The sequence below is a fragment of the Poecile atricapillus genome, chromosome 5 (assembly GCF_030490865.1).
Source record: "Poecile atricapillus isolate bPoeAtr1 chromosome 5, bPoeAtr1.hap1, whole genome shotgun sequence".
NCBI classification, from domain to species: domain Eukaryota; kingdom Metazoa; phylum Chordata; class Aves; order Passeriformes; family Paridae; genus Poecile; species Poecile atricapillus.
This window is the reverse complement of record NC_081253.1, coordinates 5,828,442-5,853,126: the sequence shown is the minus strand read 5'-3', so window position 1 is coordinate 5,853,126 and position 24,685 is coordinate 5,828,442. Positions and strand designations below refer to the sequence as shown.

The following is a 24,685-nucleotide window of genomic DNA, read 5'->3' as shown; positions in this document are numbered from 1 at the left end:
ACAGGAGAAGCATTTCAGAGATGCAGCCTTGGTCTTTCAGGAACACACTATGTTATTTAAATTAGTATTCTTCAACCTAAATGCCATGTATACATAAAACTCCCTGAGGTGCAAAGCCTCCATATTTTGATTTGCTAACATTTTCCCCAAGTAATAGCACTGCACACACCAGCGTGGCATTCATTATTACTGAATATTCATTCCCCAGGCATGGGGAAATGCTGAGTTATTTCCAAATGTTCAGATGTTACTAGCAGGAGCACTAAGATTTGTTCTCGCTGGTTGTCACTTTCTGTTTGCTCCTTTGTCAGCCGATCAAAGTTAAAATCCCTGTGTATGAAGTAACAAAAGCATGTTGTGCACGTAGCTGATTTCCATTTGCATTAACATATTAATTCTACTTTTTGACCAGCCGTGCTGCTTGTAGCTATTGTCATATCTATGTCCTGTACGGGGTTGAGAAAACTTGTTGATACCCATTGTGTCTGCAATACTCTAATTAAAATGTGTGTTTTCTGTGTAGGTGTGTGAGCACTGCTGAGGACCACGGCGTGGAGACTGTGCCCAATGCTCTGTGCAGTCAGGCTGAGGTCCCAGAGACAGTGCAGAAGTGTAGCTTGTACTGTCCCAGTGAGTGTGCAGTGTCTGACTGGGGACAGTGGAGCCCGTGTCCACAGGTAGGCTCTCCCAGCCGTGTCCTGGAAGCGTTCCTCAGACAGCAGTCGTCGCTTGTCCTTCAACTATTTCATGGCCTAGTTATTTTCTAGGAAAGTAAATTATTTTCTGAGGGATGTCAGGCTTAATGGATCCTGCCAGCACAGTTGAATCTGGAGATATTTATGTCTCTACAGAGACAGAGCTATAGAAAGTTGCTTAGTGAGACGTAGTTATTACTGTGGCAGTTGGTTCAACACATCCTTCCCCTTGGTCTGCTGTGGGAGAGGGCCCACACAAGCAGAGTGGGTGAGGAACAGTATTCCAGCTGCAGAAAGGGCTGAATGCCTCAGGAAATGTTTGCAGGGGAGACCTGTGTCAGTGGTGCATGACTGCCATAACAACCTGCTGGTAAACCCTGGGGGTGACACTCCTCTGGACAGGTCCTGAGGGAGTGACAGCTCTCCCCTCCCAACACACGCTATTTCTGTCCAGTGTCTCCTCCTCAAACCCTTGGGGGAAGATTTGAGGCAGCAGCAGCAGGATGGTATGACAGCAAGGTGCCTGAACAATTTGTCATGTCATGAAATACTCAAAACTTTGTGAATTATGCAGGGGTTCAAGCCACTGCGAAGTGCTCTGTGTTTTCCTAAGTGTGCAAGATGGAAAGAAGTTGCAAGTTCTGTATTATGAAAAGCCTCTGGCCTCAAACCACGTGATTTCAGATCTATTGTTTCTCCCTGATCAGTGTTGAAATAGGTGCCAGGTTTAATCTCGGAGGGGTTTTTTAATAGACTTGCTTGATGTATTTAAGTGACAAACATATATTCATTGCCCCCATGTTAACAGGGCCATTACCAAAAGTTGAGTGGTTATTGGACAGGTATTTATACTAGTGCTGACACAGGTAATTTCCTTCCATAATATTTTGTGTAGCGTATCAATATACTCGGTAAGAACATGTCAAATAAAATCCTGTGTTTCATTTCCTGCCTTCACCTCCTCCTGAGCAGCGTGGCTTTGATGAAGTATAACACTTTTGCAACCCATACAAATGCTTGGATACCTTTCAGAGTCCCACTGTGGTTGGGCTGTTTCTTTGCCATTGACATTTTCAGGCGTGGATTTTCTTCATTTTCACACGCAGTGAACTGATGCAGAGATCCTTGAGGCTGTTGGGGGCTTCTCAGGTGCCTTGGTGGCAGTCAGCTGTTTATGAAGGACTGCTTGAAGCTTTAAGCACCCTCATACCCTTAAGATGCACAGACTTTTTTCCTGAAGGCTCCTTTTTTTTTTCGGCAGCAGCAAAGCCTCCGTAGCCGCAGAAGCAGGAAAGGGAAGCCCAGAGCTCATGGGCTGCACTCCATCAGGCAGCACATCTCTTGGCAGGCACAGGGCCACATGCCACAGTCCCTGTGTCTCCTTGTCCATCCTTTGCCGCGGTGGATGTTAACTCATAAATGTGAGGGCATCTGCATGCCAATGCAATTAACTGAACAATATGTTTTCACAAGCTGTTCTGCAAGGCTTTGTTGTGAAGCTGAGATGACTGTGTGCTGATGGAGCATGTGTTTCAATAGTTCTGTCCAGATACGAGGCAATAAACAGCTTGAAGTTTTATGGGCAGATAAAACCCTCTCTTTGATGAGTTTACAGCAGTGCTGTCTCCCTTTTACAGCTACCCTGGCTGTTTGTGTTGGGTTTTGAGAGAGAACCACACAGCACAGTCCCTCCCAGGCTGCACATGCTCCACATTTCCAAGGCAAATGGGCTTGCTGTTAGTGCAGAATGACTGTGCTGTGGCACTGGTGTATCTTTGCTGTGTGTGGGGCAGGGATTGAGGGAATTGTGGTGGCTGGAGTGAGGCACTGCCAGCACCAGGGTGATTAATGAACCTTCCATCTCTTCCATCATCACCTGAGCCGCCAGGAAAGGTGGTCACTTAGGACAGCTATGAGTCGATGGACTAAAAAATTTCAAAAGATTTGAAAGATCAGATCACATTGCAATGAAAAAGCAAAACAGTGCATCCTGGCTGCTCTATTTCAGGCATATCTACATTTCATACCACAATACTTGGCACTCTTTTAGTCATAGCACTCTCATGAGGCAGCTGCCAAAGACCATTCCAGGAAGTCTTGTGTAGTTCTGGTCATGTTTGGCTTGCTGGAGATAAAGGGAATTTATGAAACTTGACAAATTCCAGTTTGTAAGTAATGAATAATCACAATTTCAACCTCATCTTTGCCTGAGGAGCTTTTTGATTTGAGATATTTACCTGAGATTTTGGTCAGGTGAGAATTCTTTCCCAGTCACTTTGGTGTTCTGTTCATGTTTTACAGTGTTGATAATAAATTCATCCTGATAGCAGAATAACTAACTCTTATCAGCTGCATATAAAAAGGCCTTTTAGATTATCCGTTGTACCTTTTGTCAATATGTCATTGTACTCTGGATACTTTCTAGGGTATTACTTGGTTTTATCTTGTAGCAATATTCTTCCCATGTGAATTTTCCACTTTCAGGATGGTAAATGATCTTGAATCGTGTTGAAATCAATGAGTCATAAAGGTGGCGACTGCTTTGTCAATGGAAAGTGTTTTCTTCAATACTTCTTTCTGCTAAAACATTGTATTTGTTCTACCTTTTTTTGGCTGTATTTCCGTTTTCCTTTTAAACACTTTTGTGGTTCTTTATAATTTCAGATGCTCCAACAATTCTTTTATGTGTGTTTTTCAACTGAATTACATATTTTGCATCTTGATTATAGTGCTATTTAACGCTGCTACACAAAGGTAAATTTTAATACTTCATCTAATGGTCAGAAATGAAGCTGTCAGAAATATAATGCCTCAAGGTTGCTTTGAGATTTTGTCTCTGTACTGGATTCAAGAAATGCATAGTTACTGATTTAAATCTTCCCTATTATTCTCACTTTTTCTGTTGACAGAATTCAAGATGGTTTTCCCTGTGGTTAAAGAGTATTTTTTGGCTTATAATGTTTCATTCTTTGTCACTAAGTAACATCCAGGTGACTTAAATATCAAGCTTTAAAGCCATTTAAAATAACAGTTTGAAGCTTGCTAGTTAAAAACAAAAACAAAAAACCAAACCAATGAAAACCCACAAGGAAATTAGGTTAACTTGCATTTTGCTTAAGAGATTTCATATTTGTTCCAGGGACAATAGCCTGTTCAGTCAGACATCATCACTTGATTGCTCAAAGACCCAGCTAAACAATCTGGGAACTGAAATCCTGTCATCTCTGTTACATATTCAGTGATGGAATAACACACACTTCCTGCAGCGTCTCGACTTTGTATTCATCTGACTTGGAAATGTAATTAATTGACTTCAATTGAATTCATCAAAGCATTCTTAAAAAGAGTTAATATGCGAGTGGTGCTACAAGTCCCTGAAATAATTACCTCAAATCTATTTCGTTAGCTCTCTGTCGGAGGATGGCTGTCGCAGCCCCCGTTGTGGATTGGAGTGGCCTCCTTGCTTGCCTCAGCTGTTGGCATTTCTAGCAGCTAATTCCAAGAGGTCTGAAATTAGTTAATTATAGGAGGTTGCCTGTGTAGTGAGTGAGAACAGCTGTCTCCATTTCAGAGAGCATTTTCCTCATGGATCAATGGCGATGCGCCGCGCTCAGAACTTGCGACAATTGAGTTATTATTCCCTGGAATCCGCGGGGGGAGTGTGATACCCACAACTGACCAGATTAAAAGTGTCACCAAGTGATACAGCGAGCTCACAGGTCTGCAGTGACTTCCTTTGTCGATGCAAGTTGGAGTTGTTACAGTTTGGAAATGCCAACTGGAAGAGAAATTGTGGACTCCTGTAGCTGCTGGGAGTCACTGCGTGGATTAAGAAAGTCTCCATCACAACTGGTACCTGGACACAGGATGGGAAAGGTTGGAAGGGACCACTAGAGCTCATCTGGTCCTTTCTTTTCAAGCAGGATTCCCCAGAGCATGTTCCTCAGAACTGTGTCCTCAGACAGCTTTTGGATATCTCCAGAGGAAACTCCCCAACCTCTCTGGGTTTGGCACGTAAGTCTGGCAGAGGACCTGCAGTGTGAAGGCTGCACTGAAGAGTGAGGCTTGCACAGAGTTGTCTTTCTAGCCCAAGAGATAATTTATTCAAATCAAGCATGAGAATTATGCTGGTCAAGGCTTTTTGGAAGAACATGCACTGCTCCTTACACACAGCTGTGACTTGGGTGTTTTTGTATGGCTTTGTCAAAAAAAGTGGGTAACTGCTGTAATTTTAGATTGGTTGTTTTATTTTTATTAATCTTTGTTAACAATCACTTTTTTAAAAGTAATGGTTCTGTGTGGAGGCAGGCAAGGTTTCAGAACCTGGATGCATCTGAAAAAAAAAATTAATGCAAATGCATTTTCATTTCAAAAGACTGCTCCTGTTATTGTAAATGGCTTGTTAAATTGTTACAAAACATCCACCCTGGCATGAACAATGTAATGGTTCATTGCTCTGTTAAAAATAGTCAAATATGGTTCCTGCCTTTGCGTTTACCTTATTTTGAGGTTGTATGTTTCCTTATGAATAGCCAGTTAAGAATAATGCAGCCAGCTATTTATAGTGCAGGATGCATTATACAAGCTGCTTGATAAATTAAACAGCTTAAAGGGCCTTGTAATGGGTTACAGCCTCTGTGCTGTACAATTATGATGCATATGAAAGCCTAGATCAATGGACAGCTCTTAAATTCCATCCCCAAGAGGGTCTAATAGTGTATATTAATGTGTGATATGTTAACAGCTCTTATGCTGGAACTTAGCTTCCTAAACTTGCAGCTTTATTTTATTTAATACCCTTCTCTTCCAGAAAAAACTTCCAGTGCTTTGTCAGTTCTGTGACTGTCGGAAGCAAAGGCAGGGGGGGATCCTTTGTGTATGTTTTTGTCCCTCACTTTTTATGTTAGCTTTAAATAATGACAAGTGGTCATGGTAAAGAAATAGCTTTGGCTAAAAGAAGTATTAAAAAATGCAGTAGTCAATAGTGCCAGGAATTCCCCCATAGAATCAAGATGATGGCTGTTATAATTTCTAAACGTCCTTTGAGAAAAACTTTGATTTATTCCTGCCTTAACATTTTATGGACCTCTCATTGCTTCAGAATATTTTGTTTCTGTAGTGGTTTATATAATCTGGCCTGTAGATCCCTGGCTCTAGCTCAACTTTTTCATACTTTATGGAGAAGAATAACGGAAATGTTGAGATTTAATACTATAAAGTAGGCTGGAACAGTACAGTTATACTCATAAAGAAACCTACTGTCTGTGTATGACATCCTACTGCTGTAGGCTATTGATGTGCCACCTGAGGTTATTATTATTTTCATCCAGAAATTAATTCTGTTCCTATCACCAGTTCCAAAGGATGCATATGCCAGAATTACACACCCCATTGCTTACAGTCATCAACAAGGAATCTGAACAAGTGACATAGTCTGGAAAACTTAACAGCCAAACTGATTTGTGCCTGATTTTGAAGGTACACAGAATTCTCCAGGCCTCTGACCTTCTGCTTCTGTGCACCACAGCTGCCTCCATTTCTTAGGACTTGTTTCCTCTCCTGTTATTTATGGGCAGTGGGCACCCATAATCACTGTCCTTCTTTGATCCATAAGTCTTTATTTGTAGTCTGGGTGGTGTCAGAGGTGGGTTTCAGTTTCACAGAATGGGCAACATTTGTTGTTACTCCCATTTCTATCCCATGGTTACATTCCAAATTCTCCCAACTGTGGAAACCAGTTAAGGGATTTATAACCAGAGGCATAAAAATAAGTGTTATGAGCATAAAGAGATGATCTCAGAAGCACAAGTCAAACTCCCACTCCTGAACACATCTGTTGTAGGCACCTGCCTTTCCTTATGCTTCCACTGTGGAAATGTTGGCTGATGCTGAGCACAAACCCATGGCAATAGCCTTACAGGAGGTAATGGCTGATTTAATGTAAAAAATAATTTAAAAAGCTTAATCTGTCATCAGTGAAAGCACTAGTTACTAATTGATCAGTAGAAAGTAAAATAACATCTTTGGAAGTGTAGCATGTGCTCAGTGGGAAGAGAGGAGTTGTAAATGAAGATACTCAGTAAAGCACTGATGCTTCACAGTGGGCTTTATTTATTTAAAACCCCAGAAACTGTAGATTCATACATGCTTGTGATTAGAAACTTGGGTCCCTAGGGCAGATCCAGTCTTGATCCATGTACCTCACTAGCACCTTCACTCTTTTTTTTTTGGAATATTACTTGAGCAGTCAAATTAGTTTTGTCATTTTCATTTGTGAAAATATTCATAATCAACCTGCTGTCTTCCTTAAATCTTAATTAATCCCATGGTAATTTCTTACTTTAGGTACTCCAGAAATATTTCTTTCTTTTGCTGCCCTTTCTCTAAATTGCTGATGGCCATTTCTGTCCTGCCTTCTAAACCTGTGATTTGCCATTGATGGTGTTTAGTTTTGCTCTCAGTATTTTCTAAGATCCACACTCAGGACAGCATGAGTGCCCTCATCATCTCCCCACTGGAAATAATCCTTCTTCTTTGCTTCCACTGTTCACATCCCCTAATGACACTGAGTCTGCCAATCCATTCCCCAACCTTTGCCATGCCATAAATACAAGATTTTTTTTTTTTATCCTGGGTTTTTGGAGGGGTCCTGCAGGAGCTGTGCACCCAAGCCCATTGAGATTTCTGGGTAGCTGGATACTCAGCTCCCTCTTGCTCCTTTGAAAATTCCAGCTTTCATCTTTCTCTTTGCAAGTCGTTCCCTCCTGCCGCTTACTCAGTTCCATATATATTTGGCTCAGTTTTTTACATGGTTAACTTGAAAGAGCAAGGGCAGAAAATCAATTATAAAACTAAATTGACTTCTCAATTGACGTTAAGAGAAATTCAACAAATAATATTACAGGATATTAGTTACAGTTTGCTGACTTTGAACTTTTGCATGTTTCCCATGTCCTCAGCTTGATTAAATGAATGCTTTTCCTACAGAGATTCCTTATTATTCAAAACTAGTAAAAGTGAGGGGCTTATTGCATCAGCTTTGGCTTCTGAGCACCATGGCTCATCAGCACAGTGAGAATTCTGGCTTCAGAGCATCAGTAAACCAGTTGTTTGTTTGGATCCTGGCAAACACCAGATAGATGTTGACCTGTTAGACTGGTCTGCTGCCAAGCAGGAGGATATCTGAGAGGGAAAATGGTTCTGCCAGGCAGGAAAACTCTGGAGCTCTGTGACAGCACTGGGCTGCAGCAGTGTCCTATAATCAAGCACAACAGGGGCCATGGTAGACAGGGGAAAAATACTATTTTATTAAAAGAATTTACTTATCTACAAATGAGGCATATTTTCTGTCTGCAGGTTGTTATTTTAAAAAGAGCAAAAGCTGGTATTTCTGAGCTGGCACAGACAGCTTCTGTCACAGCATCCATTGATTATTTTTTTTTTCCCTTTGCTAACATAATTCAGAGAAACATTAATTAGGAATAGCTTCTGAGATACATACTTTGATTTTTTTCTTTAGTAATTTTTCTCTATTGGCAAATCATTTAAGATATTAGTGTTAGTTGTGAGAATGAACAATCAGATTAGTTGCGAAAAAGGCAGTAAACTATTGGTAAACACTTAGCATAGGTTTAATTTTCAGATAATTAGAAACAATTGGGTATTTTAGCTGACCAAGCGTATTTAAATAAGATTACCATTTAAAATGATTTGACAAGGTGTGTGTCAGCAATAAAAATGTAATAGATTTTCCTTCATGTAGTGTAAACATAAGGAAAATAGGCACAGACAATGTATTTTAAGACCAGAGCAGACTTTTCCCCCATTTGTCCTGATATTTATTCTGTTCAGTTTTGCTATCATCTGTGCAGTTAATCCAGTTTACAGCAGTCTGAGATCCAGATTTATGCTGCAAGGCCATTACATTTCCCTTTAATATTCACAATACAGGAATTATCCACACTTCCACCCGTGCAGGGTTCAGTGTTTGCAGGCTGTTTGTTGCATGGTAATAAGCCTGTGGTTTCAAACTGTTAGTTGTTTTTTGTAATTATAGTACTCTATAGAAAAAACATGTTTTAAATTCCCAAGCATTTATGAAAATCTATTTCTACATGCGTTGCTTTTTTTGTTTTGTTTTCTTTGCTGTTCCTGAGCAATCCTAATGAGAAACTGTTAGGAATTAAATGGGTCATCTTGTTCAATAAATGGTGGTGAATACCTTTAATAAGGTATTTATTTCCATTAGGTTTGCTGTGACCACTTCCACTCACCCATTCCCAGTACTGGACTGTGGGAAAATAGCTCCGTGCCACGGTGCTATGAGAGTGAGGATTGAGGGCTGCTAAAACAAACACTTTTCATGCCTGTGATGCACAAACAGAAATGAAAAGCTGCCTCAGTTGGTTCATATTCCTGTGAAAATGTAAACAAGCAAATCCTGGTTTATAGGCAGCCACACATCAGTATTGGTATCACATACTCTGAAAAGGCACCTCGTCTGGCCAGCATCATAACTGATGTGCAATTACTAATGTCCTTCTTCGAAATGAGGGCTTTGCTGTAACATCAGATATTACTTTAAAGTGCATTAATTGTGCCAGAAATCCTGTCCTGTTATTCAGCACTGTGGCATTTTACTGGAATTCTTGGAAGGAGGTGCAGCGCAGTGCACAAAAAATATGTGGTCCTTATCCCGTTGTACCTAAGGATCCTTACCAAAAAACATGGGAAAAAATAGTATAGGAGGCCTAAAATAGCCAAATCAGGGTGGATAAAAGATGACTTTTAGTGATACTGGATTTTTAACTTTGAACCACATTTCTTTTCCTTTATATGCTTTTAAGTATTGTTAAAACAGGTGTGGGATTGTATCTTACCTCCATGTGGCCATGGATGTGCATGAACAGCCGTGGTCTGTGGTGTCGGTGTGATTTTCTGGTGTCAGTGATGTCTGTGTGATTTACTGGGGTCTCTGTACTGTCCACCCCTCCTCTCTCCAGGTGTGTGACCCCAATATTATGCAAACACGAACCCGACAAGTGCTGAGGTCTCCTGTCAGTTCAAAGCCCTGCCCTGAAGATTCACAAATGAAGCCATGTATTCTTAATCAAAATTGCTTCCAATACCAGTACAACCTAACAGGTAGGTATGAATTTTCAATATCCCCTTAGTATGTGCTTTTAGTTATGTTTGCTTGGGGTGTTGGTTAAAGCCTTGACATCATTGGTTTCAATAAAGTTAATTACATGCCTACATTTTTACACGTTAGTGGACAAATGCACAATTTTTGTATTTAAGTTGTTGTTGCAAGTACATGGGAAATAAAGCATGCTAAATGGGATTTTCAATGGGTTATCAACAGAATTAATTACAAAATTTCAATTAAAAGAGTATCATCTGTGTGGTTCTGGTGAAGCCAATAGTACAGAGTACAACAGAAGTCTGTTTTGAAGGCAATATGAGTTATATAGGTGGGCATAGGATATTCAGAGCAAAATGCATTATTTAGGGGCTTAGAAGCAATTGGTTCTGCTGCAAACAAATGAACAAAACAAAACCGAAAAATTCCTTTTGTTTTGACCAGCTGAAATAAATGAGAAAGGCATTCAGAGGAGAGATCTAAGAGAAGTTTGGGGGCTGGTGGGAAGGGAGAACAGAGCAAGATAAAATATATGAATATAAACTCAGCCTGTTTGTAATAAAAGCCCTAGAAACACAGGCAGCAGAATGATGCCTTTTTTATCATCACATTTCAGAAATGCAGAACATTTATGTGTTCGTGTTTATCAAAGGTGGAAGACACAAAGTAATAGGTTTTCTTCTCATCCTTCTTATTTATTGGTGGTGTATGGAAATTTTAGTGGCTTCTGTAATGCTTTTTGTTTATTTTAAATGGTGTTTTAAAGCTTATTTCAGTTTAGTTGTATTCTGACCAACATAATTTCAGACACGTAATAAGATATTAATTTTTTTCCTCTAGAAATACTGCTTTTATTTCATGAGTATTACAGTTTAGTTTTAAATAATGGATAGCTTTGCCTCGAGACAAAAACAGGTTAAACCAGAGTTCGTTCCCCTTCAGAAACTTCTCTGGCTGCTTTATCAAAGTGGAATTTTACTTCAGACAATACAGTCTTGTACCTGTGCCAAGTGGATTGAACTGATAGCCTTTATCAGCGTTCAGCATGTGCACTCTGATGTACTGGTGTCGGAACGGGATACGGTATCGGACTGCAAAGAGAGAGTCTCCTCTGAGACCTGTCTGGCTTTGAGAACAATTTTCTTTTGTGGGGGGTTGTTCTTGGGTGTGGGATGCCCTGACATGGGGAAGTGCTGCTGTAGGTGAAGGTAACACCCATGTTCAAGGCTTCAAAGCCAGGCTGGATGGGGCTTTGAGCTGCGTGGTCTAGGGGAAGGTGTCCCTGTCACAGCAGGGGATTGGAACTACGCAGTCTTTAAGGTCCCTTGCAAGCCATTCTGTGATTGTATGATTCTGTGTTGAGTACAAAGGTGACCTGCAGCAGTGCACCCTTTGTTTGTGCCTGCAGGCTGGAGCGGGTGCCAGCTGGGTGCCAATGCCACCTGCGGTCACGGGGAGCGCCGCCGCCTCCTGAGCTGCCAGCGCAGCGACGGGGCCACCGTCAGCATGCAGCTCTGCCAGCAGGTGAGCAGGGCTGGGGCACACCCTGTGGTTGTTTCAGGACCCTGAGGTCCCTGTGTTAACAGAAAGCTGGTGGTGCCTTCTGATCCACGCTAAGACATTCCCCATAACCGGTGGAAAAGTTTTGTATGGTGCTGGGAGCGCACAGCTGGAGGGGGCTTTGGGAAATAGAGGGGTGTCAGTGGGTGTCAGGGTGTCGCTCCTCGACTCAAACACATGGGGCATGGCTACCAACCCTGCACCATCCCAAAGCTGGGGACCAGGGACATTATGTTCTGCTGTTAGAAATCTAGGGTTGCCCCTTTGGAGTGAGACCCAAACACTGAGGGATGCTCAGATGTGAAACGCTTCACCGCTGGAAGCGCATTCAGCCATTGCACCCTCAGGGAAGCTCCCTGTACACATCACCATGCTGGTGCCCTGCAGAGTTGCTGCCAGTTCTTGTTTGTGTGCTTGGCTGTGACAGGGGGTGGTTGGGGCCTGGGGAAGCTGATGCCTGTGTTTCCCTGTCACAGCTGCACCTGGAGAAGCCCGTGCCCACGAGCAGTCCGTGCGTGGTGGGGTGTGCCGTGGACTGCCAGCTCTCCCCGTGGTCAGCCTGGTCACAGTGCTCACACACGTGTGGCGCCGGTGGTGAGTCCCTACCTGCCCTCCTGACCCCCCATACCCCAACAATGCAGCACAGACAGCACCCACAGCCCCAGCTGGACTCAGGCAGTCCCTGAGTAGGGGTACAGAGCTCAGGGATAGCCTCAAGCCACACCTGAATCCTTTGGAGGTGGTTTTAGATGTTCTGGAGGTCCTGAGGTGGTGGGTGTTTAGAGCTAAGCAGGCTATTTCCAAAGTACTTTAAAGTGAAAAATGCATCTTGGGGAATGAGTAGTCAGATGTCTGGAGGATTATTTATTAATTAATTCAAACTCTCAGAATTCAGTCATAGCAACCATTTACCCTAGAGATGGGGAGTATGTAAAGCTAGCAAAGAGCTTGGGAGTATTACAAGATTCTGAAGAGATTAATAAATAAATACAAATTCTCTGGTGAAGTAATTTTTACTAACATAATTGTATCCCATTGAAGAAAACACACAAAGACAATTTTTCATCATTTAGTGTATGCCTCTATCTCCATCTTGCATCCACAGGTCCCCTAACACTTATATGACCCCAATAACTTCAGCAAGACTTTCTTCAGCCAGTAGTGTTCACCAGCATACAAAAAGTGAAAGGATTAGGACCTTTTTCAGCTTAGGTGTTTTAAAATACCCTTTGAGTATTGACATGAGGAAATGCATTGAAGGTTTTATTCTCAATAAGCTTGGGACTTTATTTCCCAGGCTTCTGATGTGCATTAGAGGTACAGCTAATGGTCTTTAAGATTCAAAAGCCATAATGTATATTTGAATCAAATTCACTTAAGGTCAAAAAGAAAAAAGCTCTTAACTTCCATAAAATGATTCCTTCAGATGGATACCAGAGATCAAAGCATGTTACAGAAAAAGCTTAATATTTGGATTAGTGCTGTTCTTTCTTTGCTGAGCTTTTAGCCCATTTGTGAAGTAGTGCTTTCTTAGCAGAAATGAATAATTCATGGACAGTGTTTTAACAACAACACACTGGGAGTACTATTAATTCCAAATTATTATTTTTTTTTCTTTAAAATCCATTTTGGAGTGTTAATGCTTGTGTCGCTGAATAAACTTAATTTAATTTTTTGAGTGTTCAATCACTTACTAAGTTAAACAGAGTACAGTGCAAAAGCAGGTTGTAATGTTTTTATGGCTTTTAGTATGCTCAAGGAGCAGCTCACCCTATATAGTACCTGAAGATTTTTTCCATCCTGAGCTCTTGCATTGCATAGTTTGCAAAAGGAGATACTCAAGTAAATATGTGTCTTGTGTTTAGCCCCTGATCCTGAAATGCTTGTGCAAATTCCAGACTGGTTAAAGAGTTGCCAATGAGTACAAGGAGTTACTCCATGTCCTAAATCAGAGGAAATCTGGAAACATTCGTGCTGAAAGAGACTTCCCAATGAGTGTCCTGGCTTTAGGTGCCAAACCTTACTGGGGCTGTTTCAGCCACACAGTCAAGCCGAAGCTCAGCTCAGTTTACAGGTTATCCCTGATCTTCAAAGATGACACCTCTGCTCTACTGTTGGCTGGAGAGCTGTCTTGTACAGGCCACTGTACTACTGCTGTTGTTTAACATGGATTTAAAAGCTGGAGATACTCTTCAGTGAACCTACGGCAGCCAAGCAGCCGGGAAAGCTGTTTTACAAACTGTGCCATAAAGAAGCCAAGTTTTGCTCAATCCTTCTCTACCACTTGGACAACTTCACAGGGACCCTGAACCTCCAATGACAGAGCAGAAGCACCAGTGAAACAAAAATACTCTGCCTCCAGGTTATTCCAAGCACACAGTTTATTTTCCAGCAGCCTCGGTCTTGATCTGACTTCTGCTGTATCAACTCAGAGGAACTGTGGTACCAAACATCCCTGGTGGAGGGACCTTGGCACCTGTCCTGTGGCAGTGGCCCTTATGTGGTTCCAGCAGCACAAACAGTGTCATTCAGCTGCTTCACTGAGCACCAGTGGGTTGTAAATACTCCTGGATGATGGCAATAACAGAGAAGAGTTTTGTGCACTCATCTACAGGCGCTGCTTCAGAGGAACACAGCGAGGGTTTCCAGCCAGAAGGGTCATGGACTGCCACACCTTTGAAGTCACCCTGAGTTTCTCACAGGCTTCCGTGGGAGTAGGATGAAGCCTCAAATTAGATAGGAAAAAACAAAGGGTGACAATAAATGAGCTGTGGGAATTGGCTGCAGTAAACACTCATAACTGCTTCCCTTTGCCAGTAAGTAATTGCCCACTGTCTGGTACAGCTAAAATGCAGGGCTTAGGTGCTCGGTGTGCAGAAATAATTCACAGCAAGTTGAACGCAGCATTACTGGATTAGCTCACAACAATATTTTGCTTTTCTGGCTATTTTTGGAGAGCGATTGAAAGGCCTGCAGAAGCACCATAAAGGACTTCAAAGAGAAACATAATTTAAATATAATTTGGGTCAAAATTTAGTGTTGCTGGATTTGTGTTTTCACATGTTTTTTACTCAAGCATTGTTGCTAACAATTTTATTCTATCCTTCTCTTCCAATAACAGTTTGATGCGATATATTTTAATGGATGGTACCTTTACTCAGGTTTTATTTTATGGAATAATGCATTTAAACATGAAGTGCTGCTGCTGTGCATGTGGCACTGACATCTAACACAGTTCTGGTACACAGCAGCCAAAGGCGAATAAATTGACTTTTATGAATGATGATGAATAAAGCAGATCTCTCTTTCCTGGCTGCACTGAGCCTGTGGAGATGTGTAACTGATGTTTGCCTGTTGCAGCTGTAGTTCTGGGCAGCATCTGCTCAGGATTCTGGATAGGGCTTTAGGCTGACACAGGGTTATATATAGGAGTTCCTTACATCACTTGCTGTATTGCTATGAAAAGATGTATAGAACTGCTTTAATGGATGATGCTTCCGGGGCCTGAATCAAAGTTACTGGAAAGATGTTTGGTAATCCCCAGCAAATTGAATTTCCTTTGTTAAGGCAAATGAATAGATGAAGATGCTGAATCTTTCTACATAAACGTTTTCTAATCCCACATGGCTTCTCCCAAGTTCTGTAACAGGACTGCTAAATTGTATTTAACCACCTACAGCGCTGCTTTGCCACTTACAAAGCCGACTTTATCACATAAATTCCAGGATTTAGCAGCGCTGAACATGTTGCTGTAGCTTAGTCCTCAGACCCCCAGGGACCATAGCAAGCTGCAGAGACGTGAATCCCAGCACCAGAGTGACCTGTGGGATAGAAGTGAAGGCGCACAAGGATGCACACAAAGGAAAAATTCAGTTGTTGTATTCTTCCCTGGATCATCACCAGTTTGGGAAAACATTTTTGGTGTTGCCTTGTGAAGAACTCCTTGTGATGCTTTCTCACCTGCTACTCAAACTTGGCAAGCTCCAGACTGACAGTGGGAGATGTTGCTGGGGATGCCCCAGTGCTGCTGGAGGGACTGGCAGTGGGAAGGGGATGAAAGCCCTATTTATCACCTGTCCCACTTGCTTGTGACCTAACCTGACCTCCAGGGCTTATTTTAGTAACTTGATCCCTGCTCTGGTCTTGTGGTTCCTTGATAGAGCTGGTTTTTATATGCTCTGCTCAAACTCACTAAGCTGGTTGCAACATGTTGGTCATTGTGACTGGGATGAAATGTAGCAGGAGTTTGAATCTTACTGGTTTCAGCATCACTTTGTGGATATAAAGTGCAAGTAATGGCAAGAATTTTTGGAGGGTAAAAAAAAAAAATCTGATTAGAAAATATAATCCTCTATTCCTGAGATGCAATTCTTGCTGCTAACACAAAACAGAATTTTAAATGACCAGCATTAACAAGACTGGCCCCTTTTGTTTTTTCCCTTTGAAAACTAATTTGAGGATATTTTCAATCCAGCACACTTTCCATCCTAATTTTTGTATAATATAACATTGCAGAGCCAAGGAATCAGAGATGCGGCCAATTCATTGGGAAATTAGATAAGAATTCAAAGGAAAATTAAAGAAATAACCAGAATTGCTTCAACTCTTCTAGAGTTTATATTGGAAACAAATTAGTTTCAGATGCAGTGAGATTCTGTTCTGTATAGGCAGCAAAAGATGAGGTATTTAAAAAGAAAAAATGGAGGTTTTCTGCTACTTGAGTGGTAATTGAGCACCTAGATAATGTTTTTGGAGTGAAAAAAAATTAGAGCCTTATGAAACTCACTGCAGTCATTGTGCAAAGGAAAGTTTCAATGACATTTCTTTCTTCATTTATTCATTCACCGTTTTAAAAGAAAGTGGTAGACTGAATCAAGCCCCAGCTGACCGCTGGGACTGTAGTGAGTTTCAGTAGTTTGGATAACCAACTGTAAGAAAGAAAAGTTGTTAATTCCTCTTTCTGTTCAATGATCTTCCTATTTACATATTGCTAGAAACATGTTAAACTGACTGTACAAAAGGAAATGATTTAGTTAATTAAAACAGCTTGATGAATGCTTCAGGCTTTCAAGTCCCTCCTAATGAAATTGGATCTTTTAACCTTAGGAGACCTCTTTTTCCTTAGCTCCATGCAGGGAGCTGGTGCCTGGCAGGGTGCCCCAGAACCCTGCAGCCACAGGCTTCCCCCTGTTTCCCAAAGAGCCTTTTCCATTGCTCACCAATACTCAGCATTCAGCATTAAGACAAATTTGGCCAATTTGGTCTCTGGCTGGAGAGGAAGGAACAGCTCGTTTTGGCCAGTTGGCCCAGGGAGAGCTTCAGTGGGGTTCATCCAACAGCAGACTGGGAGATTTCTCTTCCCGTGCTCTGATTCCCCAGTGAAGCACAGGACCTTTCCCTTTCCCTTTCCCTTTCCCTTTCCCTTTCCCTTTCCCTTTCCCTTTCCCTTTCCCTTTCCCTTTCCCTTTCCCTTTCCCTTTCCCTTTCCCTTTCCCTTTCCCTTTCCCTTTCCCTTTCCCTTTCCCTTTCCCTTTCCCTTTCCCTTTCCCTTTCCCTTTCCCTTTCCCTTTCCCTTTCCCTTTCCCTTTCCTCTCAGCTGGTAGGATTTTTCCCCCCTCCTAATGTATCTGATTCATGATGGCAGATGCAGATGCACAGTTGTGTGGGTCACAGCTTTTATCATCACTTCTGTTAGAAACTCCCCAGGTCCAGGGGATTAAAACTTGAAAAGGAGGAAGTCTTAAAGTTGGTTTTAATGGGTTTAAAAACAGAATTCAGTGGGTCAGAGTAAGGGAATAAAGGTAAGAGAGTTTGCTAAGGTGTCCATCAGTGCCTTTTCCAGGTGTGTCTGCTTTTGATTTTTATTTGCTAAAACATTTTTGGAAATCTTGCTCTGTGGATAGTCATGGTGACAGATACCAGAGATGTGCCTTACACCTGCAGTATCCTTAATTAAAAATCACGTGCATAAATAGCTGGGAGAGGGATCTGGCTGGGTATTGCAGCCTCCCTGCTTTGCAGGGTATTTACTCCCCCACCAGACTCCCTCCTGCTCACAAAAGCAGCTGAAGGGCAGTGATCCAAAAGGGAGAGCTCCACCATAGCACCTTATCTCTTCCTTTGCACTGGGTTAGCAATTACCACTCACCTCTGCCTTGTTGTATTTGTCTGCCCTTACTGCCCAGACCTTTCAGTTTTAACTCAGATCCACACCTATTGAAAGACAGGGCAGAAATTTTATCCCCAGCACAATCTTCTGCGTCCCACTGCATAAGGGCTTTTTCTTTTCCACTTTTCTTTTTAATTGGAGATGGAATTCTAATTGAAACATTTTGAGTGAAAACATTCCTGGACATAAATGGACAGCAAAGAAGGCAGAAATGGAATTGCTGTAACTTTAATGAATATATTCAGTTTTATTAGTTCAAAAGTAGTACCATAATTGCTTTTTCCATTCAGTGGCTGAAGAAGTTTTCACCAATAATAAATAGGTTTTTAATGGAAATGGTAGAAGTGGTTATGGACAGTAATAACCACTACAGTGTTTGCAGTTTTCAAATTAAGTCCACATAATTGCTCATAAAAAGAAAATTTCATTTGTTAAAAATCTCTGGAAACATACTGAATGTGTAATGGTAGAAATGCTGGTTCCATAGGAATTATTTTCCTGTCATATTTAATAATCAGGATCTAGTCAAGTATTTAAATGCATTGCATAAACAAACACTATATTTGGAAAACATACAAAACCGTGTTGAAAAAGTGTGCTTGAAGATATTAGTGACTGCATTTCTTAGACTTAGCAATCGCATCCCTATTATCCAAACAGTCTTCCCAATTAATTGCTTTTTTAACAGATTTCAGCGCTGGGAAATGAACTAGGAATGCCGATAAATTACAAAATCTGTCTTTCTTTCTTTCTCCCTTTCTCTCTGGCTGCATCTCTGCGGGGCTGTGTGCTGTCTGTCCTAGGCCAGATGGTGCGAGGGCGCTCGGTGGTGCTGCGGGCAGTGGGCGAGGGCAGGCCCTGCCCGGAGCAGCTCAGCCAGCACAGGAGCTGCCCGGTGAAGCCCTGCTACAGCTGGCTGCTGGGGCCCTGGTCTCCCTGCACCGTCCAGGTAGGGCTTTCATTGCTCTCCAGAGCTTCCCCGTGCCTGGGGTCAGCGGCAAAATCCATCGTCACGTTGTGGGATTAATTGCTGGTCGTGGGCTCGAGGTGTCTCTGCGGCTGGTGAAGGTCTGGGGGAAGAGGGGAAATTCAGGGGTGGTGAACACCTGCCCCTCATTCATAGGGAGTGATACGGGTTCAGGTACTGTGAGCTCATGTAGGGGATTTGTGGAGTGAATGTGTTTGACTGGGCATAGTCATGGTGACCTATAGTTTAATTACATGAAATATCACTAACAAGAAGATAGATATACTGGATACCAAGGCAGCTTAGCTTTTTTTATATTTTTTTTTCTTTTTTTTAATCTTTTTTTGTTAAGGACTGTATAGCAGGTCTCCCCTCCCGGGTCTCTGGTACAATAGCGTGAGGTATTGTATGAAGGGCTGGTTTCTACTTTCTCCTTACCCTGGCTCTCTTTTTAATGATCTAAAAATGTCTGGATTCAGTTCCTGTGTGCTGTCCCTACACCTGCCACCTCTGCTCAGCACTGGGGCCATCATTTTTTCACCAGCAGTGACTTCCATCAAGCTTGAATTGACTTTTTCCTTCGCCTCCGTGTTTTTTCTTCTCTCCTTATCTGTTAGATCACATTTCCAATATTAAAACGTATTAGTTGGTAACCCAGTTTAAGCAGAGGTGAATCTTTCACAATGACACTTATCAGCCTGCTTAAATCTGGCTTCGGTGTGATGGAGGTAGGAGAAGTGTGGTGGAAACGAGCCCTGTCTGGTCCCAGGGGACAAGACCTGTGCCAGATCTGTGGCTGCTTCTCCACATTATATCATGTAGGAGATTGAAGCCAGTAATGCACATAAAGACACACATCCCTTGTGATTTCTGCTCTGCCAGCGCCTTGAATACCCACGTGGTTTCTCAGTGTGGTGGAGGGACGTGTAGTGAATATATGAGTGGCACAATAAATACCCAGAATATTCTCAGGTTTTCACAAATGAAATCTGGATTGTGACAGTCCAAGATCAGAGAAACAGAAGTAAATTTATCTTTTTCTCTAATCAACAACTCATTACAACTAGAGATGTGCATGTGGTCCTTGTATGTGCTGTACTCAGCATGTATAAAATGTATATGACATACTTATAAATAGAATAAAATGAGAGCATCAGCTGATATTTTGTCCAGCTAACAAGCAGATTGTGTTAAACATCAGGAAAGAGATCTTCAACCATAGGAGCTAACACAGCTGATAAAAAAATTAGTAGGGAAGCTGAATTAAGGCCGTGGCTTACTCCAGATAAATAACATATTGTGCAGATTACAGTGTGCCCATCCCAAACCCAGCTAAATTTCAGCTCAGAGCGAGTAATCACAGCGTTCCGTAACCCAGATACCATCCCTGCATTCAGTGAGTTAGAGCCTGCTTCTCTCCTTCAATTACCACAGAGCAGTTTCTCTCCCTTTTGCTTTGTTTTGGAGAGAAGCCATTCTATTCATGTTCACTTCTTTTTAATGAGGTGCTTAGGAATTAAATGTAGTTCATAAATACAGGGTGATTTATTCCTGTGCTTTACCAGAAAAGAAGCTTAAGCTTGCATTCTAAAGAAAGCTTTTGGAAGTCCTGTTTTCAAGGATGCTTAGTGAAATAAGGTAAAGCATCCTATGGTAAGGCCAGAATGCATAGTGTGAAAGTGTCTTCCTGTAATGATAGAAATGGGACAATTAGTTATAAGGCTAAAATATTTTTTCCTTATATTATAACTGAGACTGCAATTCCTTGTAGTAGGAGGACTATTTTATGCTAAATTGACTTCATGTGAACAATTAGAGGTGTCTCAGTGGTTAGGAATAGAGTGTGCTAAGTGTCCTTGGTGCTGATTGTCAGTGTGGAAACGAGAGTGTTGCTCCCCAAGTAATGGCACACATCCCAGGCACACCTGTGGCACCATGGGGCATTTCCCTGCATTCAGAGGGGTGCAGAACTTAGGAACTGGTCAGTACATCCAGTTTTAAAGGGTTGCAGGACATTAATAATTTTCCTCCTAGAGTTGAAGTGGTTTACCCTGATTAGCTTAAAAAAAAAAAAAGGGAAAAAAATTAGCAGTGTCTGATGCTGTTCATAATTTTTTCCATTAAGGGAATATAAATGGAATCTCCAGGCATTTTCAAACACAAAGCTGGCTGACATTCCTAAAAAGACTAAGAACCTTTCCTTTCTAATGGTTTTAAAAGCACTCCCTTAAATGTGATCACGCAATGCTCCCTCATTAGAGAGACTTTTACCTGATTAAATGCTCATGAACCTGTGAAAGCATTGCCCAGTCAACTCTTTACCTAAAATAATTGTGAGCACATGAACCCAGTAAAAGCCAAAAAGGGAAAACTTTTCTTGAAGGCACATCTGGGTGAAGCATCTCATTAGGGCTGTTACCTCCTGTCTTACTGGAGCGTTACATGTGGGAAATACCAGATGTGATGTGAGAGAAGGCTCGTGGAGATGCTGCCTTATATTAGTGAGTTACTGAATTCCAGAGATTCCTGACTGACACAGGAGGTGTAAAGCTTCTGATTTCCCCATCAGGGAGCAGGGAGAGAGGTGGAGGCTCCATGCAGGTGCTGGTGGAGGGGCACGTACATCCTGTATTTAGGAAAACCAGCATGGCTTGTAGTAGGGTCAATATAGGAATTTTTGCAGACAAATGGCAGGAATCCCTTGTGGAAGTCAGATTCCCACATATTTCCAGCAAGGAGATCATGACTCAAGAGGCAAATCCTGGTTCTAGGCAAACCTCAGAGGATCACACCTTCCAAAGAAGAGCATTTTCAACAAAGAATTGATCCCCTGAGTTTTGAATATGTGATGGTTTCCTTGGCAGTTCTCCTCTGATTAGCAGCTATTCTCTGCATCCTCAGTGTGCCACTGCTGGCACAAACTTCCTCTGGTTCCACACCTACTAATTAGATCTTCAAATGTATAATTCTGGGGACATGAATAATTTTGAAGATGATAAGGAAGTTAATGCAGTGCTCCTGCATTGCTTAAGACCTTTTCAAATATACCAAAAAGCATCTACTGTAAGTGACAGGGTGACATTTTAAGTGTGTTCAGTTGATTGTAAAAACCCATTGCTGGTCTTGAAAGAAAGAAAGAAAGAAAGTGGGAGCCACTGTTAAAAAGCAAATCTTTCTCTTTGGGATTGTTCTGAGAATTCATAGGTTTGGTTGGGTTTTTTATTTTTCATATTATTTATATATTGATATACATATAAGTAATTATATACTGTTTGTAGAAGAAATATGTTTTTGAAAACTCTTCTTGTCTTCTCCAGTCATTTAGGCATTCTTTGAGTCACTTTGAACTGGAAATACTGCAGTTTGATTAATGCCCATTTCCCCCAAGAGTATTCTCCCTTCATCTTCTGTTCCCACCAGCCATTTCTAAGCACTCTAACCCAGTGGACAGCTGCACGAGTTTTTCACACACCATTAATCTCAGACCACAACAGAAGTTTCAGCAGTGAAACAGTAATTTAGAGCAGCAAGTTACACACTGACTAAAGTGAAACACTGTGTTAAAAGCTTGGAATCTGGCTGCATACAGTAAATCTACACTAATACTTCTTAGATGCTTTAGATTAGCAGGTGCTCTAAACCCTGCTAGTTGTGCTCTTACTTCCATTTATTGTGGATCTGCAGCAGAAGGGAGGGAGAGAATGCAAGAGCTGCCAGGTGTGTGCAGGAGAGGCGTTCTCGAGATTCCTGCTAGCAAACCTGCTGCTGGATGAATGCACTCGGTAGGAGCCGTTCTGTTCTGCAGATGAAGTCCATTATTTTAAAAGAATCCACTGCCAAGAAATCCAAAGGAGCATTTCCCTTGGTTATATAAAGGCAATGTTTCTTCCCTCTTCTTGAGTTTTGTTTACTGAATTTTTCTAAAGTGCTGTTTCCACGAGGCTTCAGGCGCGCGTTCATAAGGCGTCATGCAGACATGAGGCACCTCAACAGCATCACAGCTCTTCATCTGATGAGAATGAAACAATTCCACCCTCTAGAAACAGCCTCGGTGCTTCATCTCTCAGAGCATCCTCAGCTCTTGATCATAACTTTAGCCAAGGAATATTGATTTTCCACTAAAGGCTGTCATCTTCAGTAGTTTGGTGTATGCCTGGGATGATGAGCTTGGAATGGCTCAGATGGAGCCTCCTTTTTCTTGTTCAGATGGGGTTTAGTGCTGACAGGTGATGGCTGATTTAGGTTGGTGTTTTGGTAGAGTGTGTGACATGAATTGGTGATCTCTATGTGCTCCAGATCTGGAGAACATGACACAGACAGCCCACAGAGCAGTAAGGATAAGTAAGGATTTTTACTGTTCACAGGGTTTAAATCGTGTGAGTGTTCTTCTTGGGCTGTATCATCAGAGGAGGGTAGAAGAAATGCCTGTTCCTTTATGGACAAGCCCTGCTCTTGGCTTCTTAAGAGAAACCCAGAATGTCTGTGCTCATCTAACTTGGCATTAATTAAGAATCAGTAAATTCATTTATTTGAGTAAAAGGCATGAGGGGCAGACCTCAAAGATGGTATTAGTCCTTTATGAATGTAACCCCTTCCACACGTTTGATAGTGACACACTTTCATGTGTGGCCCTGCCAAAGTCTCCAAGCTTCTGTAGAGAGGTGTACAGAGGAAATCTCCATCTGTCTTCACATAACTGGGGGTAGTGTTGCAGACCAAATTTGTGTCTTTGAAGACTTCATACAGAATCAGCTGTGTTTCTTCTGTCCTGTGCTAATGTCACTGATGTGTGCCTCTGTTCCCTTTCATCGTCCTGTAGGGTGGACAGTGTGGAGATGGATTGCAAGTCCGCAACCTCACGTGTGTAGTGCATGATGCATCAGTTTCTGCTACATCCAAACCAGTAGAAAATGCATTATGTGGTGAGCTACCTTCGAAAGAAAGTGTGCTGCAGTTACCCTGCTCTGTGCCTTGCCCAGGTAAAGGCTTTGGAAGTGAATTTTCTGCCTGTGGTAGCTGTCTGAGGTGGACATGCTCCTCTAGTTCTGAATACTCATGAGCACTTGTAGTACAAGTCTGTGCTTCAGCAGATCGGGTAAATGCTCAGTCTGCTGTTTCTAGACCACCTGAAAAAGTCTTCCTTCGTTTTTTGAGAAAATGAGATACCCCATGAAGCAGAAAATCCAAATGTTGTGTACTACTGAGAGATATCCTAGAGATATTTCACTATTAAAGCTGTTTATGCTTAGGCTAGCCTTACCCTTTAAGGCCAATTCTTTTGGAAAACCTGTGATTTCTTGTTTCAACATGCAGGTGACTGCCACCTGACAGAGTGGTCAGAGTGGAGCTCCTGTGAGCTCACCTGCATCAGTGGCAGGAGCTTTGAGACAACCGGGCGTCAGTCTCGGTCCAGAGCCTTCATCGTCCAGTCTGCAGAGAACCGTGAGAGCTGCTCCGGACAGGAGATGGAAACACGGCCTTGCTCAGGTAGCTGGGCCTCAGCGCTGCTTCCTGCCCGTCAGGAATTTGTTGTGGGTTTGTAGCAAGGCGTGAAGAGTAACTGGTGCTGATGTTACAGGAGGGAAGTGTTACGATTACCTGTGGCAAACCAGCCCTTGGCGAGACAACGTGCGCACGGTGTGGTGCCAGCGCTCGGATGGAATGAATGTCACAGGTATGTCCCCAAATGGTCTCATCCTTGTGAGTGAAATGGCTCCACAGAGGCTTTCGTGCTTCTGCATCTGCTGCTCAGAGGCATCTTTTCCTTGCTCTTCCAGAATTTCAGTTTGGATCTCTGTGTGTAGGAAAGATGGGGGAGCTCACCAGCCTTGCTGTTTGCTCAGCACCACACACGTGTTTGGAGTATTTGGACTAATTGCCCTTACTGTAGGCTGCTCATGGGAAGAAATGAGTGCACACATACTAAAGGGCTGGCTTGCACAGCCCTCAGTTCAACCTTTCTGTGGCTGTGAAGAGCAGAAGAGAACATCACACGCGTGGTAGAGACCCCATCTTCTGTACCTCCTTTTCAAAACACAGGAGTCTCAAATCACTCAAGCTGTGAGATTCCTGCTGTTGTCGTGACCTACAAATTCTGCCTGTGCAGGATGAAAAGGGAAATTTCATGGTCAGAACTTTGAAGCTCCGTGAGA

At 42.2% G+C, this 24,685-nt stretch overlaps 1 protein-coding gene across 1 annotated transcript in view; it reads left to right on the top strand.

The window, feature by feature from the left end:
• Positions 1-24,685, top strand: part of THSD7B (thrombospondin type 1 domain containing 7B) — a 241,363-nt gene that overhangs the window by 208,807 nt on the left and 7,871 nt on the right. Inside the window, exons 16-23 of the mRNA XM_058839930.1 lie at positions 524-677; positions 9,698-9,839; positions 11,246-11,361; positions 11,874-11,991; positions 18,370-18,515; positions 23,353-23,512; positions 23,847-24,020; positions 24,112-24,207. Of these exons, the coding sequence (XP_058695913.1) occupies positions 524-677; positions 9,698-9,839; positions 11,246-11,361; positions 11,874-11,991; positions 18,370-18,515; positions 23,353-23,512; positions 23,847-24,020; positions 24,112-24,207 (1,106 nt within the window). The remainder of the gene's footprint in view (positions 1-523; positions 678-9,697; positions 9,840-11,245; positions 11,362-11,873; positions 11,992-18,369; positions 18,516-23,352; positions 23,513-23,846; positions 24,021-24,111; positions 24,208-24,685) is intronic.